This window comes from Perca flavescens, chromosome 14 (genome assembly GCF_004354835.1).
Source record: "Perca flavescens isolate YP-PL-M2 chromosome 14, PFLA_1.0, whole genome shotgun sequence".
Taxonomy (NCBI): Eukaryota; Metazoa; Chordata; class Actinopteri; order Perciformes; family Percidae; genus Perca; species Perca flavescens.
Window position 1 is genome coordinate 910,306 of NC_041344.1, and position 16,352 is coordinate 926,657.

Here is a 16,352-nt window from a genome sequence, read left to right on the forward strand (position 1 = left end):
TCTGCAGAATCTTTGAGCCATACCTCTGCACTTTTTGGACACACAGACACATAATATGTCATTGTGGTAATTAAATTAGGTGTAAATATGTTAAATCCCATTTAAAATATAGATTATATGCATTATATACCGCATAGAGTGTTACTGTTTTAAAGGTCCCATGACATAGTGCTCTTTGGATTCTTTACATAGACCTTAGTGGTCCCCTAAAACTCTATATGAAGTCTCTTTTATATAGACCTTAGTGGTCCCCTAATACTGTATCTGAAGTCTCTTTTATAGAGACCTTAGTGGTCCCCCTAATACGGTATCTGAAGTCTCTTTTATATAGACCTTAGTGGTCCCCTAATACTGTATCTGAAGTCTCTTTTATATAGGCCTTAGTGGTCCCCTAATACTGTATCTGAAGTCTCTTTTATATAGACCTTAGTGGTCCCCTAATACTGTATCTGAAGTCTCTTTTATATAGACCTTAGTGGTCCCCTAATACTGTATCTGAAGTCTCTTTCCGAAATTCAGCCTTGGTGCAGAATTACAGCCACTAGAGCCAGTCCCACAATGAGCTTTCCTTAGGATGTGCCATTTCTGTGTCTGTAGCTATTGAGGAGGAGGGTGGGGGTGTGGCCTTGACCAACTGCCACTTTGCTCGTTTGAAAGCCATGATGTCTCTCTCTCTCTCATGGGTGGGCTAAATTCTCTGGGCGGGCAAAGTACAGAAAGGGGAGGTAACCTTGCTCCTTATGACCTCATAAGGAGAAGATTCCTGATTGGTCCATCTGAGCTTTCATTTTCTCAAAGGCAGAGCAGGATACCCAGGGCTCGGTTTACACCTATCACCATTTCTAGCCACTGGGGGACCATAGGCAGGCTGGGGGAACGCTTATTAATGTTAAAAAACCTAATAAAGTGAAATGTTCATGCCATGGGACCTTTAAGATCAAATCTCAGCGGAACATCATTTTTATTTCATCATTATTTTTTACATGCAAGTCATTAAAAACAGGTTCTTATTTACAATGGACAATGGACTAAAATGACAAAGCCACGTGGGGGAAGGAAGGGAGGGCTAGGGAATAAAATACATTAGACATTCATACAGATTAAAATAACATAAAATACAATTAAAAATATAACACAGACATCAATGAACACGTGAAATGAGCAAAGTGCACAGGTACATGGGTAAGTAAGAAAGGGAGAAACCATACAAATGGAAATTATGATGTGGAAAAGCAACTGCATATGTCGATGAACAAGGATGAGATGGTGGTTTTAAAAGATGAAATGGAAATGAGTTTGTCAAGTTCAAGAATCTTTTGCAGAGCATTCCAGTGGTGAATGGTGACAGATTGAAAAGATGCGAGACCAGAGGCAGAGTTAGATTTGTGAATGTTGTACAGTACAGGCCAAAAGTTTGGACACACCTCATTCAAATGCGTTTCCTTTTATTTTCATGACTATTTACATTGTAGATGACTCAGTGAAGGCAACACATATGGAATTATGTACTTAAAAAAGTGTGAAATAACTGAAAACATGTCTTATATTTTAGATTCTTCAAAGTAGCTACCCTTTGCTTTTTTATTAATAAGCGAAAAAATTCCACTAATTAACCCTGACAAGGCACACCTGTGAAGGTAAAACCATTTCAGGTGACTACCTCATGAAGCTCATTGAGAGAACACCAAGGGTTTGCAGAGTTATCAAAAAAAGCAAAGGGTGGCTACTTTGAAGAATCTAAAATATAAGACATGTTTAGTTATTTCACACTTTTTTGTGAAGTACATAATTCCATAGGTGTTCATTCATAGTTTTGATGCCTTCAGTGAGAATCTACAATGGAAATTGTCATGAAAATACAGAAACAACTTGAATGAGAAGGTGTGTCCAAACTTTTGGTCTGTACTGTATGTGACAGACTTTGGCTGCAGCAGGTGACATAAGTAAGGTGGTGATCGGCCCAGAAGGGTCTTGTGTGTCCTGAGATACTATATCAATGTGATGTGTGGACATTGATGTTATATATACAGTGAATCAGTGGAGCTGACTCAGCTGTGTCTGTAATTCTCTGGTGTCTACTAAAGGAGAAACTGTGTGCTGAGGACTAGACCCTGAAGAAGGCTGGTTGTGATGCTACGTGTGGGTTACTACCCAGCTCAGTTTTAATGTACTAACAATTTCAATAACTGCCATCTAAATAAAGACTTTTTTAACTTTTTCTAAGAAGAGGCCTTTGATCTTTCTTCTTTCACTGTTGAGTTGGACTGTTTGAACTTTCCTGAAAGGAAATGTGTGCTTGTTAAGGACAAAGGGCAGGATCTTTAAATTTCATTCACGTTACTTTAGGGGAATTTTAATGGTTGTTTAATGGTGTGTGTGTGTGTGTGTGTGTGTGTCTTCAGTGAACTGTATCAGTCTCTGCAGTAGCTTCCAGCTGCAGCAGTCAGTTCAGTTTCTGTTCAGTCTGACTGAGGGAGGTTTTTGTACGACGCTTTTTCACTGTGTGAACACATTCTTATTGTTGATCCAATGAATACTCTGACAGTAATAAACTGCTGCATCTTCAGCCTCAACTCCACTGATGGTCAGAGTGAAGTCAGAGTTTGATCCACTGCCTGTAAAACGATCTGGAATCCCTGATGCACTCTCATTAACAAAGTAAATGAGTGGTTTATGAGCTTCTCCATCTCTCTGTTGGTACCAGTACAAAAGTTGTTTTCCACGATTCGAACCCCAAGCTGAACCCGCTACAGCAACATCTTGACTGGTCCTACAGCTGATGGAGACGGAGGCCCCCCGAGCAGAGCTCACTGCTCCAGGCTGAGTCACTGTGACCTGACCTCTGGACTCTGAGGATACAGAGACAAAAACATAAAGCAGCATCACGGTTTAGTCGGCTTCATTTCAGAGGGACGGATGTTGATAGAGGAGAGGAGTTTGATTCTCTGGACTTTACCTGTGAAGCAGCAGCAGAGGAGAGTCCAGATGAGGACGGAGATCAGAGTCATGTTTTTGATGAGGAGGATTTCTGGGACTTCTGTTGTCATGAAGGACAGCTGTCAGTCATCCAGTGTTCAACTCTCAGGACTATAAACTCTCCCAGAGCACTGGAGCATGGTGCTGCTGATGCAAAGTGGCTCTCTATGGAAATGCTCCGACTGACTCCAACAGGAACTTGGATTACTCTGAGGATGCTGTTTCTCTACGGATCAATCACTTTATCACAGGATTGATTCATAATGTGGCAGGAAGCATTTTAATGTGGATTTGACTCGATCACTGTGGAGACATTTCTTTTGAGAACTCTGTCTTGTTTAATTTATTGTTGGAGGGATCAATTTCACTTTCAGGCAAATCTAACAATAAATCTGATAAATATGTGAGTAATCCTTTACAATTGTGGCAGTGTTTTATATATATACAGTGAAATAGTAAATTCTTCAAAAACCAGGAAGTGTGTGTTGTTGAGTGTGTTGTGTTCAGAGTCAGAGAGCCGTGTCTCTCTACAGTGAGAGGTTTTTGTACGACGGCTCAATCAGTTTGTATCACTGTGGTACACGTTCGGTGGAGGAACCAGACTGGAGTTTGGATGTAAGTTCAATTTTTGATGCATTTCATTAATTCATCAGCAATGGTTTTGTCTTCTGCAGATATCTAACTCTCTAAAAGCTGAAATATCTGATTTTACGTTATTTTTTCATGATTTTTCAACATTATTCTACCAACAATCAAAATACATATAAAATAGTTTTTTATTTGAAATTTAAATGACGAATCAAAACATTGTAAGTGTCTGATTGGCAGGAGAAATCTTGTAATCAGATTTTAGAGGACAGAAACTTGAGGACTTGTAGTTTAGGTTTAGTCAGACAAAGTCAGAGAGCCGTGTCTCTCTACAGTGAGAGGTTTTTGTACGACCACTCAGTAAGTTTGGATCACTGTGGTGGACTTTTGGCGGAGGAACCAGACTGGATGTTGGATGTAAGTTTCTGCTCACATACTAAATATCGTATCATCAGCTAAAGGTTGGATTTCAGTGTCTGAACATTTGCAGTAGATTTAAACTCCCATTGGACTCATATAAATTACTTTATAGACTCAGTTAATTCTTAATTTCTCCTCTTTAATCTTGAAATTGAACTCATAAAAGCTTTACTGAACTTCTCTTACCGTAGCGTACTTCAAAATGTTTCACATGTAGCCTTAATTTCTTTATTTTAAATTGTTTAAAACTAAATTGTTTAAAATAGTGAGAATGAAGCTGAAATCTCTGATCTCATCATTTGGCTGATTGTCTTCTTACCTCAGTATGAAATAACTTTTACAGTTTTCTGAAGCTTTCAAATCTGTCTCATGAACATTTTAAATATGGTTGTCAGTTTTTTTACATAGGATCTGATTACCTTTTGCCTTTCTGAGAGTTTGGACAGTAAACATTTTTGTATAAATGTACCTGGACTATGAACAAAATCATAGATGATGGAATATGTATTCAAACTGTATTGTATTGTTTTCTTGAAATAGTTCAAACAAAAAGATTTTCTCTGGTACTTCTTCTATTTCATGTCCAGTGCAGTTTGATGTATTTTGGGTCATATGAGGACTCTTTCTGTGCTGATATGCATGAGAGGTTTCTTAAAGGGAAGTGAAACAATGTGTGAGTGAGTGACTGGTGGAGCAGAAAAACCATCTGACAGAAACTCCTTAAAGGAAAGATAACCCACTCTCACACAGTAAAGGGGGCGGAGTTGCTGGTGTTTGATTGACAGCTGTGTGCTCCCTGTCCTCTAAGCCAGTGGTTCTCTAACTGTTTTCAGTAATGAACCCTCTTTGAAATATCTTTTCAGCCAAGTACCCACTGACCAGCAAAAAACTTTTTCGACTTTGTGGCATTTTTGGCATGTTTCTGGCATTTCTTTGATGTTCTTGACGCTTATTTTGATGTTTGAAATGTTCTTATTTAAAATATTTTTTAACAATGTCCACCTCTGCTCCTATAGGTGATGTGCGCCCATACCTGACGGTGCTGCCCCCCTCCAGAGAAGACCTGGAGCAGGGGAAGGCCACCCTCATGTGCCTGGCCAACAAGGGCTTCCCCTCAGACTGGAGTCTGGCCTGGAAGGTGGACGGCAGCAGCAGCAGCTGGGAGGAGAGCAGGAGCCCCGGGGTGCTGGGGAAGGACGGCCACTACAGCTGGAGCAGCACCCTGAGGCTCCCTGCAGACCAGTGGAGGAAGGTGGGCTCTGTGACCTGTGAGGCCACCCAGGGCTCCCAGACTCCGCTCTCAGAGACATTGAGGAGAGACCAGTGTTCCCAGTCCTGAGCTGACTCACTGGCAGGGACTCTGCTACTGGTTTTACTCTGACACTGCTCTCACTCTGCTCTCTGCTACTAGCTCTGGCTTTTATTTCACCTGGTTCAGTAGACACATTTACCAGCTTGTTTGACAAGTTTTGGTCAATTCTTCCGAAGTTTTGGTCACATTTTCTGACAATTGTCAGTCTCATTTTTTTGTACTTGAGTTATTCATCCCTGCTGCAACTGTCTTTTATATTACATGTACTGACAGCGCTATTTGCCAGCTTGTTGCAGTGTTTCAGTATTATTTCAGTGTTTCCAGATAATAAAGACGTTTTCATCAAATAGGTTGTTTCCAGTGTTTATCATTATCAAAGTGTCTTATTACATCTTTTCTTAATGTTGTCACTGACTTTGTGAATTTTTGAAGACAAACTGATCCAACAAACTTGTATTGATTTCTCCAAGGTGACTGTAGAAGTAGAAGAGACAGTATAGGATTATAGAAAACAATGTCTATAATGATAAACCTATCATTTCATTGAAAACCATTTCAATGAAAAATCATCCAATCATCTCTTATTACTTTAGTGTGTTTATAGTAAGGACAGTAATATGTTATTTGCTTTAAGTGTCTCTAAAGAACATTCATTATTATTTAAACAAACTACAAAATGTCTGATAAATATTTTCTAAATCTGAAATGAAAAGCACTACATCATCAGCATGGAGAGAGATAAAATGAGAGTGATTTGCAGTTCAATCCCTGGAAATATTTACATTACAAGTAAAGAGAAGCCAAAAGAAAATAACTACAAATGACTAAAATATGTTATAGACATGGTTACCAATATTACAATATGACATAAATCACATTTTGTAATTTATTTTAACGAGTATGTTTGAGTTTCAATGACAAGTGATAGGATATAAAATAAATGAATAATATGTAAAGTTTTAATGTTCATGTGTTATCATACTCTGTGGATTAAACTCAAAGAATTGAAATCAAACTTCAACAGAGGTCAGCTTTGATGTGCAGCAGAATGTTTTCAGTATAACTTCTAGTTAGATAAAGTGTATTTAGTGTTAAAATGCTTAATGTCAATTAAAATTAAATATATATTTTAGTTTAGTCAAGCTTCTGTTGTTTTAGTTTCAGTGCAGCTGTTGAGTCAGATCAGTTCCTCTCCAGCTGAGGGAGGTTTTTGTACAACGTTGTATCACTGTGTTAACCAGCTGTAACCCTGCTGACAGTAGTAAACTCCGGAATCTTTATCCTCGACTCCTCTGATGGTCAGAGTGAAGTCAGTCCCAGAACCACTTCCAGTAAAACGATCTGAAACTCCAGACTGACGGGTTGTAGCTGAATAAATCAGGAGTTTAGGAGCTTCTCCAGATTTCTGAAGGTACCAGTGGAGGTAGTTACTATCAACATATGAACTGGTTTTACATCTGTTCAAGACTGTTTGTTTAGTGACATGTTCTGTATGAATTGTGTCCCAGATTACATTATGTTTATGACAGTGTCAGTGTTTCTGCCACAGCAAACATTGGTTGCATTGCAGATATGGAGCTTCAGTGTCCTGAGATATTTCAATGTGGTGTGTGTATGTTGATGTTATTTATACAGCGAATTTGGTTAGTGTGTGTACATCAGTGGAGCTGACTCTGCTGTTGTTGTGATTTGAATGTTCTGATTGTTCTTCTTCACTGGAACTGTTCTCTTCATTTGAGGAAACTTTCAGATTGTTGAGGTGGCCTGTTTGAACTTTAGGAGGAAATATGGTAGAGACATGATGAACACTAAAAGAAAGTGTGTGTGTGTGTGTGTGTGTGTGTGTGTGTGTGTGTGTGTGTGTGTGTGTGTGTGTCTTCAGTGAACTGTATCAGTCTCTGCAGTAGCTTCCAGCTGCAGCAGTCAGTTCAGTTTCTGTTCAGTCTGACTGAGGGAGGTTTTTGTACGACGCTTTTTCACTGTGTGAACACAACCTGACTGTTCAAAGCATATTGACTCTGACAGTAATAAACTGCTGCATCTTCAGCCTCAACTCCACTGATGGTCAGAGTGAAGTCAGAGTTTGATCCACTGCCTGAAAAACGATCTGGAGTTCCTGATGCTCGCTCATTAGCAAACTTAATGAGTGGTTTAGGAGCTTCTCCATCTCTCTGTTGGTACCAGAACAAAAGATGTTTTCCAATATTCGAACCCCAACTTGAATCGGTCGCTACATACACCTTAGGATTACCGTTACAGGTGATCGAGACAGAGCCTCCCCGATCAGAGCTCACTGCTCCAGGCTGAGTCAATGTGACCTGACCTCTGGACTCTGAGGATACAGAGACAAAAACATAAAGCAGCATCACGGTTTAGTCGGCTTCATTTCAGAGGGACGGATGTTGATAGAGGAGAGGAGTTTGATTCTCTGGACTTTACCTGTGAAGCAGCAGCAGAGGAGAGTCCAGATGAGGACGGAGATCAGAGTCATGTTTTTGATGAGGAGGATTTCTGGGGCTTCTGTTGTCATGAAGGACAGCTGTCAGTCATCCAGTGTTCAACTCTCAGGACTATAAACTCTCCCAGAGCACTGGAGCATGGTGCTGCTGATGCAAAGTGGCTCTCTATGGAAATGCTCCGACTGACTCCAACAGGGACTTGGATTACTCTGAGGATGCTGTTTCTCTACGGATCAATCACTTTATCACAGGATTGATTCATAATGTGGCAGGAAGCATTTTAATGTGGATTTGACACTAATTGTGGATATATTACTTTTTTAAACTTTTTCTGTCTGGTTTAATTTATTGTTGGAGGGATCAATTTTACTTTCAGACAAATTTAATAATAAATCTATAAAAATGTGATTAATTCTTAACAATTGTGAAAGTGTTTGATACATTTAATGTGAAATAGTTAATGCTTAAATAAACAGGAAGTGTGTTTGTTGATTGTGTTGTGTTCAGAGTCAGAGAGCCGTGTCTCTCTACAGTGAGAGGTTTTTGTACGACGGCTCAATCAGTTTGTATCACTGTGGTACACGTTCGGTGGAGGAACCAGACTGGAGTTTGGATGTAAGTGCAATTTTTGATATATTTTGTTAATTCATGAGCAATATTTTTGTCTTCTGCAGACATATAACTCTCGTAAAGCTGATATATCTGATTTTTCAACATTTTCTTATGATTTTTCAACATTGTTCTACCAACAATCAAAATACAGTTTTTTTATTTGAAATTTAAATGACGAATAAAAACATTTAAGTGTTTTATTGGCAGGAGAAATCTTGGTATCAGATTTTAGATGACAGAAACTTGAGGACTTGTAGTTTAGGTTTTGTCAGACAAAGTCAGAGAGCCGTGTCTCTCTACAGTGAGAGGTTTTTGTACGTTGTTGTCTGAACATTTGCGGTAGATTTTATATCAGTCCCATTGGACTGATATAGATCACTTTATAGACTCAGTTTGATTCTTCATTTCTCCTCTTTCATCTTGAAATTGAACTGAATTCTCTTACCGTACTTCAAAACAGGGAGAACGACGCTGAAATCTCTTATCTCATAATTTTTCGGATTGTCTTTTTACCTCAGTTTTCTGAGGTTTTTAAATCCGTCATATGAACATTTTAAATATGGTTGTCAGTTGTTTTATATAGCTGATAATGTCTTTTAAAAAGTGGATCTGATAAACTTTTGCCTTTCTGAGAGTTCAGACAGTAAACATTTTTGTATAAATGTACCTCGACCTTGAACAAAATCATAGATGACGGCATATGTATTCAAACTATATTGTATTGTTTTCTTCAAATAGTATAAGACAAAAAGTTTTTTCTGGTATTTTAAAATTTAAAATCATCAAATCAGTTTGATGTATTTCGGGTCATATGAAGACTCTTTCTGTGCTGATATGCATGAGAGGTTTCTTAAAGGGAAGTGAAACAATGTGTGAGTGAGTGACTGGTGGAGCAGAAAAACCATCTGACAGAAACTCCTTAAAGGAAAGATAACCCACTCTCACACAGTAAAGGGGGCGGAGTTGCTGGTGTTTGATTGACAGCTGTGTGCTCCCTGTCCTCTAAGCCAGTGGTTCTCTAACTGTTTTCAGTAATGAACCCTCTTTGAAATATCTTTTCAGCCAAGTACACACTGACCAGCAAAAAATCTTTTTGGTAGAACAACGGCAGTGTTGGATTTACTAAACAATAACCTTGTAAATGAAAAACACTTAAATGACATTTTTAAAATGTTTAGAATCTATCAGAAGTTTCATTAATCATTCATAGTATAATAATTTTTAGCAATTATGCATGACTGATACTTCAACATTTAAAAGTAAATATCATGTACCACCTGTAGTACCCCTAGTACCCCCTAACCTGATTTGAGAAATACTGCTCCAAGCTGATTGGTGTTTCCTAGGTGATGTGTGTCCCACCCTGAACATTATAGCAGCTTTGGATAATTTTTTTGATTTTTCTGCAGGGTTTTTCCCGTTTTCTTAGTATTTCCTACCATTTACTGCTTTTTTCAATATTTGTGTGATTTTTATAGAATTTTTGTTGCCTTTTCTGGATGTCTGACACATTGTTGATATTTTTGCTGCTTTTTGCAATGTTTGTGTATGTTGCTTTCCTTGACGTTTGTGGCATTTTTGTCATATTATTGTCATTTCTTCGATGTTGTTGTCGCTTATTTTGACGTTTGAGGTGTTCTTACTTATGTGAAATATTTTTAACAATTCCCACCTCTGCTCCTATAGGTGATGTGCGCCCATACCTGACAGTGCTGCCCCCCTCCAGAGAAGAGCTGGAGCAGGGGAAGGCCACCCTCATGTGCCTGGCCAACAAGGGCTTCCCCTCAGACTGGAGTCTGGCCTGGAAGGTGGACGGCAGCAGCAGCAGCAGCAGCAGCAGCAGCAGCAGCTGGGAGGAGAGCAGGAGCCCCGGGGTGCTGGGGAAGGACGGCCACTACAGCTGGAGCAGCACCCTGAGGCTCCCTGCAGACCAGTGGAGGAAGGTGGGCTCTGTGACCTGTGAGGCCACCCAGGGCTCCCAGACTCCGCTCTCAGAGACACTGAGGAGAGACCAGTGTTCCCAGTCCTGAGCTGACTCACTGGCAGGGACTCTGCTACTGGTTTTACTCTGACACTGCTCTCACTCTGCTCTCTGCTACTAGCTCTGGCTTTTATTTCACCTGGTTCAGTAGACACATTTACCAGCTTGTTGCAATGTTTCTATATTATTTCAGTGTTTCCAGATAATAAAGACGTATTCATCAAATTAAGTTTCTGTGTTTATTATTATCAAAGTATCTTATTACATCTTTTCTTAATGGTGTCACTGACTTTATGAAACTCTGAAGACAAAATGATCCAACAAAAATGTTTTAATGTCTCCATGGTGACTGTAGAAAGACAGTATAGGATTATATGAAACAATATCTATAATGATAAACCTTTGGAACAAACCTCATGGTCAGAACATTTCAATGATAAATTATCCAGTCATCTCTCATTACTGAAGTGTATTTATAGTAAGGACTGTACTATTTTAATTGCTTTAGTTATATCTATTATTATTTAAACAAGAGAGAACAGCGTAGAGAGAAATAAATTGAGTGTGATCTGCAGTTCAAACTCTGGAAATATTCAAATTCTATTCCTGCTGAAGAACCACAAAGACAAATAAAGAGACGACGAAAGAAGATAATTGAAATGTTACTCATTTACATATTCCATAAATCATTTATGGTTCCAATCATAAAATACATTTCTTCGCCGGAATACAAAACACACAAAATGACTAAAATATGTTATAGATGTGATTAGTAATTTTGCAACATGAATAAACATACATGATTGTAATTTATTTCAGCAGTGAGTATGTTTGAGTTTCTATTAAAAGTGGTCAGATTTGAAACAAATAAATAATATTTACAGTTTTAGTGTTCATGTGTTATCATACTCTGTGGATTAAACTTATCAAAGAATTGAGATCATACTTCAACAGAGGTCAGCTTTGATGTGCAGCAGAATGTTTCAAACCCAGTTTTATATAAATACTTTACAGTATAACTTCTAGTTAGATGAAGTATATTTAGTGTTAAAATGTTCAAAGTCAATTATTATTAAATATATTTTAGTTTTTTCAAGCTTCTGTTGTTTTAGTTTCAGTGCAGCTGTTGAGTCAGATCAGTTCCTCTCCAGCTGAGGGAGGTTTTTGTACGACGTTGTATCACTGTGTTAACCCGCTGTAACCCTGCTGACAGTAGTAAACTCCTGAATCTTTATCCTCGACTCCTCTGATGGTCAGAGTGAAGTCAGTCCCAGAACCACTTCCAGTAAAACGATCTGAAACTCCAGACTGACGGGTTGTAGCTGAATAAATCAGGAGTTTAGGAGCTTCTCCAGATTTCTGAAGGTACCAGCTGAGATAGATACTAACACTTGTACTGGTTTTACATCTGATGGAGACAGTCTGTCCTGCAACAACAGACTGAGATTCAGGAGACTGAGTCAGGATGATTTGTCCTGATGAACCTGAAAACATGAAAAAGATGCAGAAGGGTTATTGAGACAAATCCAGCTTAGAGAAAGATGATCAACATCCAAACAGAAGAGTGTCATTTCTTTAACATGGAGAACAGATGGAAGAAGGTAAATGCTGCTTGTTCCAGTGTTTCTCCATCATAGCAGAACATCATTGTGGTGAACCTGGTTGCATCCTGAAGCAAAGTTTTCAGAAGAGAGTCTCACCCTGAACAAGGAGCCCCAGGGTGGCCAGCAGTAGAGTCAGTGACATCATCATTGTGCTGCCGGAGTACCAGTGTCTCTGAAAGGCCTGGACAGCCACTGATCAACACTGGCCTCTTAACGGCTGGGAGCAGAGAGGCAGGACACATATGCAAACACACAGAGTCAGTGAACTGTAGCTGTCCTCAACATGTCACGCTTTTTCCTCCTCACTGCTGACACTCATCACTTACAAAGAGTCTACTTGCATCAAGAAAGAAATGAACTCTACCAGCTGTTTTTATGTTATGTTGGTTCTCCGTGTTGACGTATTGGGTTGTATCCTTATGGGCTGACATGAAGCTGATACTTCAGATTTCTAAGTTGTATATAATATTCAACATAGAAATCTGAGGTCTCAGCTTCACATCAGTATATTGACATCATATTATTTACAATAATTGTAAATAATATGATGTCAATATGCTGATGTAATTGATAGTGGAGCTTGTCTTGGGACTCACACCAGTTTTGAATCAGGTGGTGTTTATATCAGGACTACACGATGACATAATGTCCAAACATCATAGCTGTACTCAAACATGTTTGTTACATCCCCTTCGATGGTACCGGGGACAGAACACGATAATTTAAAATTAGTGACAGAGTCGTTGTAGAAGTGATTATTAAAGTGATTATTTTTAACATACACAACCACTAAACCAGAGGGCTGTTTCATAAAACCAAGATAAGGGATTAAGCCGGGATTTCCCAGTTATCCTGGCTCAATTTAGCCTTGACTCGGTTTCACAAAAGCAGAGGAACCTAAGTTACCATAGATATTTATTCTGTGCAGCTAGCCTGGTCCTGACCAGGCTAACAGCCAGGATTTGTTTAATCCTGGAGCCTTTTCTGTTTGACCTTATATTTAGTTTGGGGGAAATAACTGATGAACATACTCTGTTACATTAATGTTTACAGGGTGCATGAAATTTATCACTTAATTATCTTTATAGTTTCTAGATTTTAGAGTCCAACTTCTTCAGTGTCTTTCTTTTCTATGGAGCAATGTATATAATATGTAAAGAAGGAAACTCGTCCTCTATAAAAAAAAAAACGTGAGAACAAGTGTGGCAGATAATAGCGGACCGACTGAATGATATATATAAAAATAAACATTTACAAACTACTGCTCTTAACTGAAACCATTCAATGAGTCACTTGTCATTTGCAAAAACGAACAGTTGTACACTTTGCATTAAAAGTGAGCAGTGCAAGTTAATGACTTAGGTCGTTTATATTTTAGCCCATGAGAGAGAGAGGGGGAGAAACCAAGTGAAAAAGATATTTACGCAGCATATTTAAGCGTTGTAGAAAATTGGACTGTTTGAACTTTAGAAGGAAATGTGCTAAAGACAGGATGACCACTATAAATTAAGTGAGTGTGTGTGTGTGTGTGTCTTCAGTGAACTGTATCAGTCTCTGCAGTAGCTTCCAGCTGCAGCAGTTAGTTCAGTTTCTGTTCAGTCTGACTGAGGGAGGTTTTTGTACGATGCTTTTTCACTGTGTGATCACAACCTGACTGTTGATAATATGTAAACTCTGACAGTAATAAACTGCTGCATCTTCAGCCTCAACTCCACTGATGGTCAGAGTGAAGTCAGAGTTTGATCCACTGCCTGAAAAACGATCTGAAATCCCTGATGCTCGCTCATTAGCAAAGTAAATGAGTGGTTTAGGAGTTTCTCCATCTCTCTGTTGGTACCAGTACAAAACATTTTTTCCACTGTTCGAACCCCAACTTGAAGGCGCTACAAAAACTTTTGGGCTGAGCCTACAGCTGATGGAGACGGAGTCTCCCCGAGCAGAGCTCACTGCTCCAGGCTGAGTCACTGTGACCTGACCTCTGGACTCTGAGGATACAGAGACAAAAACATAAAGCAGCATCACGGTTTAGTCGGCTTCATTTCAGAGGGACGGATGTTGATAGAGGAGAGGAGTTTGATTCTCTGGACTTTACCTGTGAAGCAGCAGCAGAGGAGAGTCCAGATGAGGACGGAGATCAGAGTCATGTTTTTGATGAGGAGGATTTCTGGGGCTTCTGTTGTCATGAAGGACAGCTGTCAGTCATCCAGTGTTCAACTCTCAGGACTATAAACTCTCCCAGAGCACTGGAGCATGGTGCTGCTGATGCAAAGTGGCTCTCTATGGAAATGCTCCGACTGACTCCAACAGGGACTTGGACAGCAGTGGCTCACCAATAGAGGGCGCTGGTGCGTCAACCTCCTGCCAACCTGCCCTTTTTTTGGTTTGGGGGCTCTGAAAATATCGCCTGTAGTACCAAGATTAGAGCAGTGCACCACAGGAGTGGACATTTACCTCAGCGAGGAGAGCGAGTGCAAGTTCAGCTAGCACCAAATTCAGTTAAATCTCTACACCTGTATCCCTTCGAAAGAAGAACATTAGTGGAAAAACTCATTTTAAGAGAACTCGGACCAGACAAGCCATGAGTGAATATAACCCAACAGGCGTGAGAAAAGGATAAAACCTACAAGAGAACCTTTTCCCGAGGTTGGTTCGATCGAAAGCCTTGACTAACTAGCTGTGGGTACGCCCATGGAATCTTTTTCTTCCCTTGCTTACTGTTTAAAACAAGTGCTTGTGATAGTTCATGGACAAAGACAGGAGTGACAGACCTGAAATATATGTCAGAACACATTAAGAAATATGCGCAGGCAAGAGTGCATGTGGATAACTCTGTGAAGCTAGCCATGGTAGGTCGAATTAGCACAGCCACACATAAAAAATCACAACGAGGAGGTGGACAGGAATCACTCGGTCTTCATCGCAGGGATCACCCAGAGGTTAACTCACAGCATACAGTCTATCAGGTAGGCTAGGATTTAGCATATTGGCTGAAAACATGCTTATGTAGACTAAACAATAAAAACATAAATCCACACTGCTGAGCACAGTAGAACCTATCATAAATATCACAATTTCGTCACCATGTTAGACTAGTGAATTTATTCGTGATGAATCTAGATAACATTGACTAGGACCAACGCAACAATAGCACATTTTAATACAGTTCTGGATTTATTTTATATCTCCAGCAAGTTGGTTTCTGACACAGTAATTTCAGGGTGGACAGTGACTTGTGAAACTTGTTTTGGATCAGGGACTCCGTTCCTTCTCTAGTTGAGGATGAGGAGTATAGGGGACCTGTACAGGAACCACCCCCGAAGAAACGGAAGGCATGGGACAAGAAATGCAACAGCATCTTGCAATAGAGGTAAGCAGTTACAGAAATTCTATTTCTGTATTCTATTAGCCTATATGTATTTGTGTTTGGTTGCACATTTTTGTATTCTGAATTGTCATTATTAGACATAACTATCTACTGGAGAATGCATAGATTGATTTTTTTTCCCCATATTTATGCTTTAGTGAGAGAGATTGACAGAGACAGCCAATAAAGCTTATTGAAAGGAGATAGAGTGAGTGTGTGTGTGTGTGTGTGTGTGTCTGTGAGACTGAGTGAGTAAGACAATGACAGCTATTGTGTGTATTATAATTATAATAAAACTTACTTGTTCATAACAAAATTGTAACTGCTATGAATATGCTGATTTTATTGTATTTTTGAACTGAGAAATATGAAAACTTAATGTTTTCTGTGTTTACTTTTTTACAATTATGTATCATTTCGTAGGTATGTGATACCATTATGAGCCATGCCAAGGAGAGGATTTCTTTAACCAAGCATGTCATCAGTGCCACTCTGTTGCAAGGAGACTTGTTCCCACAACACAGCAGAATGTTCCCAGACTCAGCACTAGAAACCACGGTGGATGCCTGTCCCATGTTGGACAAAGCCAGACCTAAAACAGAACTGTCCCTGATCTACGATAATGAGGACTTCAAGGGTTGCAGTGGTGCACTGGCTCTCTTTCAGGTTCTAATGGAAAATAAGTGGCCTTTTCCCTCCACAGACGCACGTCGGTAAATTAGGGAATGTATTTGTGCTCCCGGGGGCGGTTCAGCGAAAAGTGGAGGCGTGTTCCGGCGCAAACGTTCCCTGATGCTATTTAGCAGTTTCAGAAAACAATTCCACCACTGAGTAGGAAAAACCTAGTGGGTTTCTGGTCCGGGAGTGGCGATACTCTCCTGGTGGAGCGGGTGGAGGGAGATGGAGTGGGGGGGAGGAGGAAGGAGCACAACAGGAGCAGGTGGTGCGTTTGGAGGCCCACGCTCCATGGCTGCAGCAATCCTCTCCAGACTTGAGGAGCAAATCCTCTGTCATAATAGCAATCCACCATGGAACA

General features: G+C 39.7%; 4 gene segments (V, D, J or C); 2 read left to right on the forward strand and 2 right to left on the reverse strand.

Moving 5' to 3' along the window:
* Positions 1-3,433: 3,433 nt before the first annotated feature.
* LOC114568747 (Ig kappa-b4 chain C region-like) lies at positions 3,434-5,643 on the forward strand. The segment is given in 2 exon segments: positions 3,434-3,591; positions 5,001-5,643. A coding segment is annotated over 1 exon segment (252 nt).
* Positions 5,644-7,272: 1,629 nt separating this feature from the next.
* On the reverse strand, positions 7,273-7,787 carry LOC114568439 (immunoglobulin kappa variable 4-1-like). The segment is given in 2 exon segments: positions 7,273-7,628; positions 7,736-7,787. Coding segments are annotated over 2 exon segments (408 nt in total).
* Positions 7,788-7,893: 106 nt separating this feature from the next.
* LOC114568440 (Ig kappa-b4 chain C region-like) lies at positions 7,894-10,577 on the forward strand. The segment is given in 3 exon segments: positions 7,894-7,912; positions 8,293-8,370; positions 10,054-10,577. Coding segments are annotated over 3 exon segments (441 nt in total).
* An 870-nt stretch (positions 10,578-11,447) lies between these two features.
* Positions 11,448-12,115, reverse strand: LOC114568739 (immunoglobulin kappa variable 4-1-like). The segment is given in 2 exon segments: positions 11,448-11,832; positions 12,049-12,115. Coding segments are annotated over 2 exon segments (357 nt in total).
* Between the last annotated feature and the right edge of the window lie 4,237 nt (positions 12,116-16,352).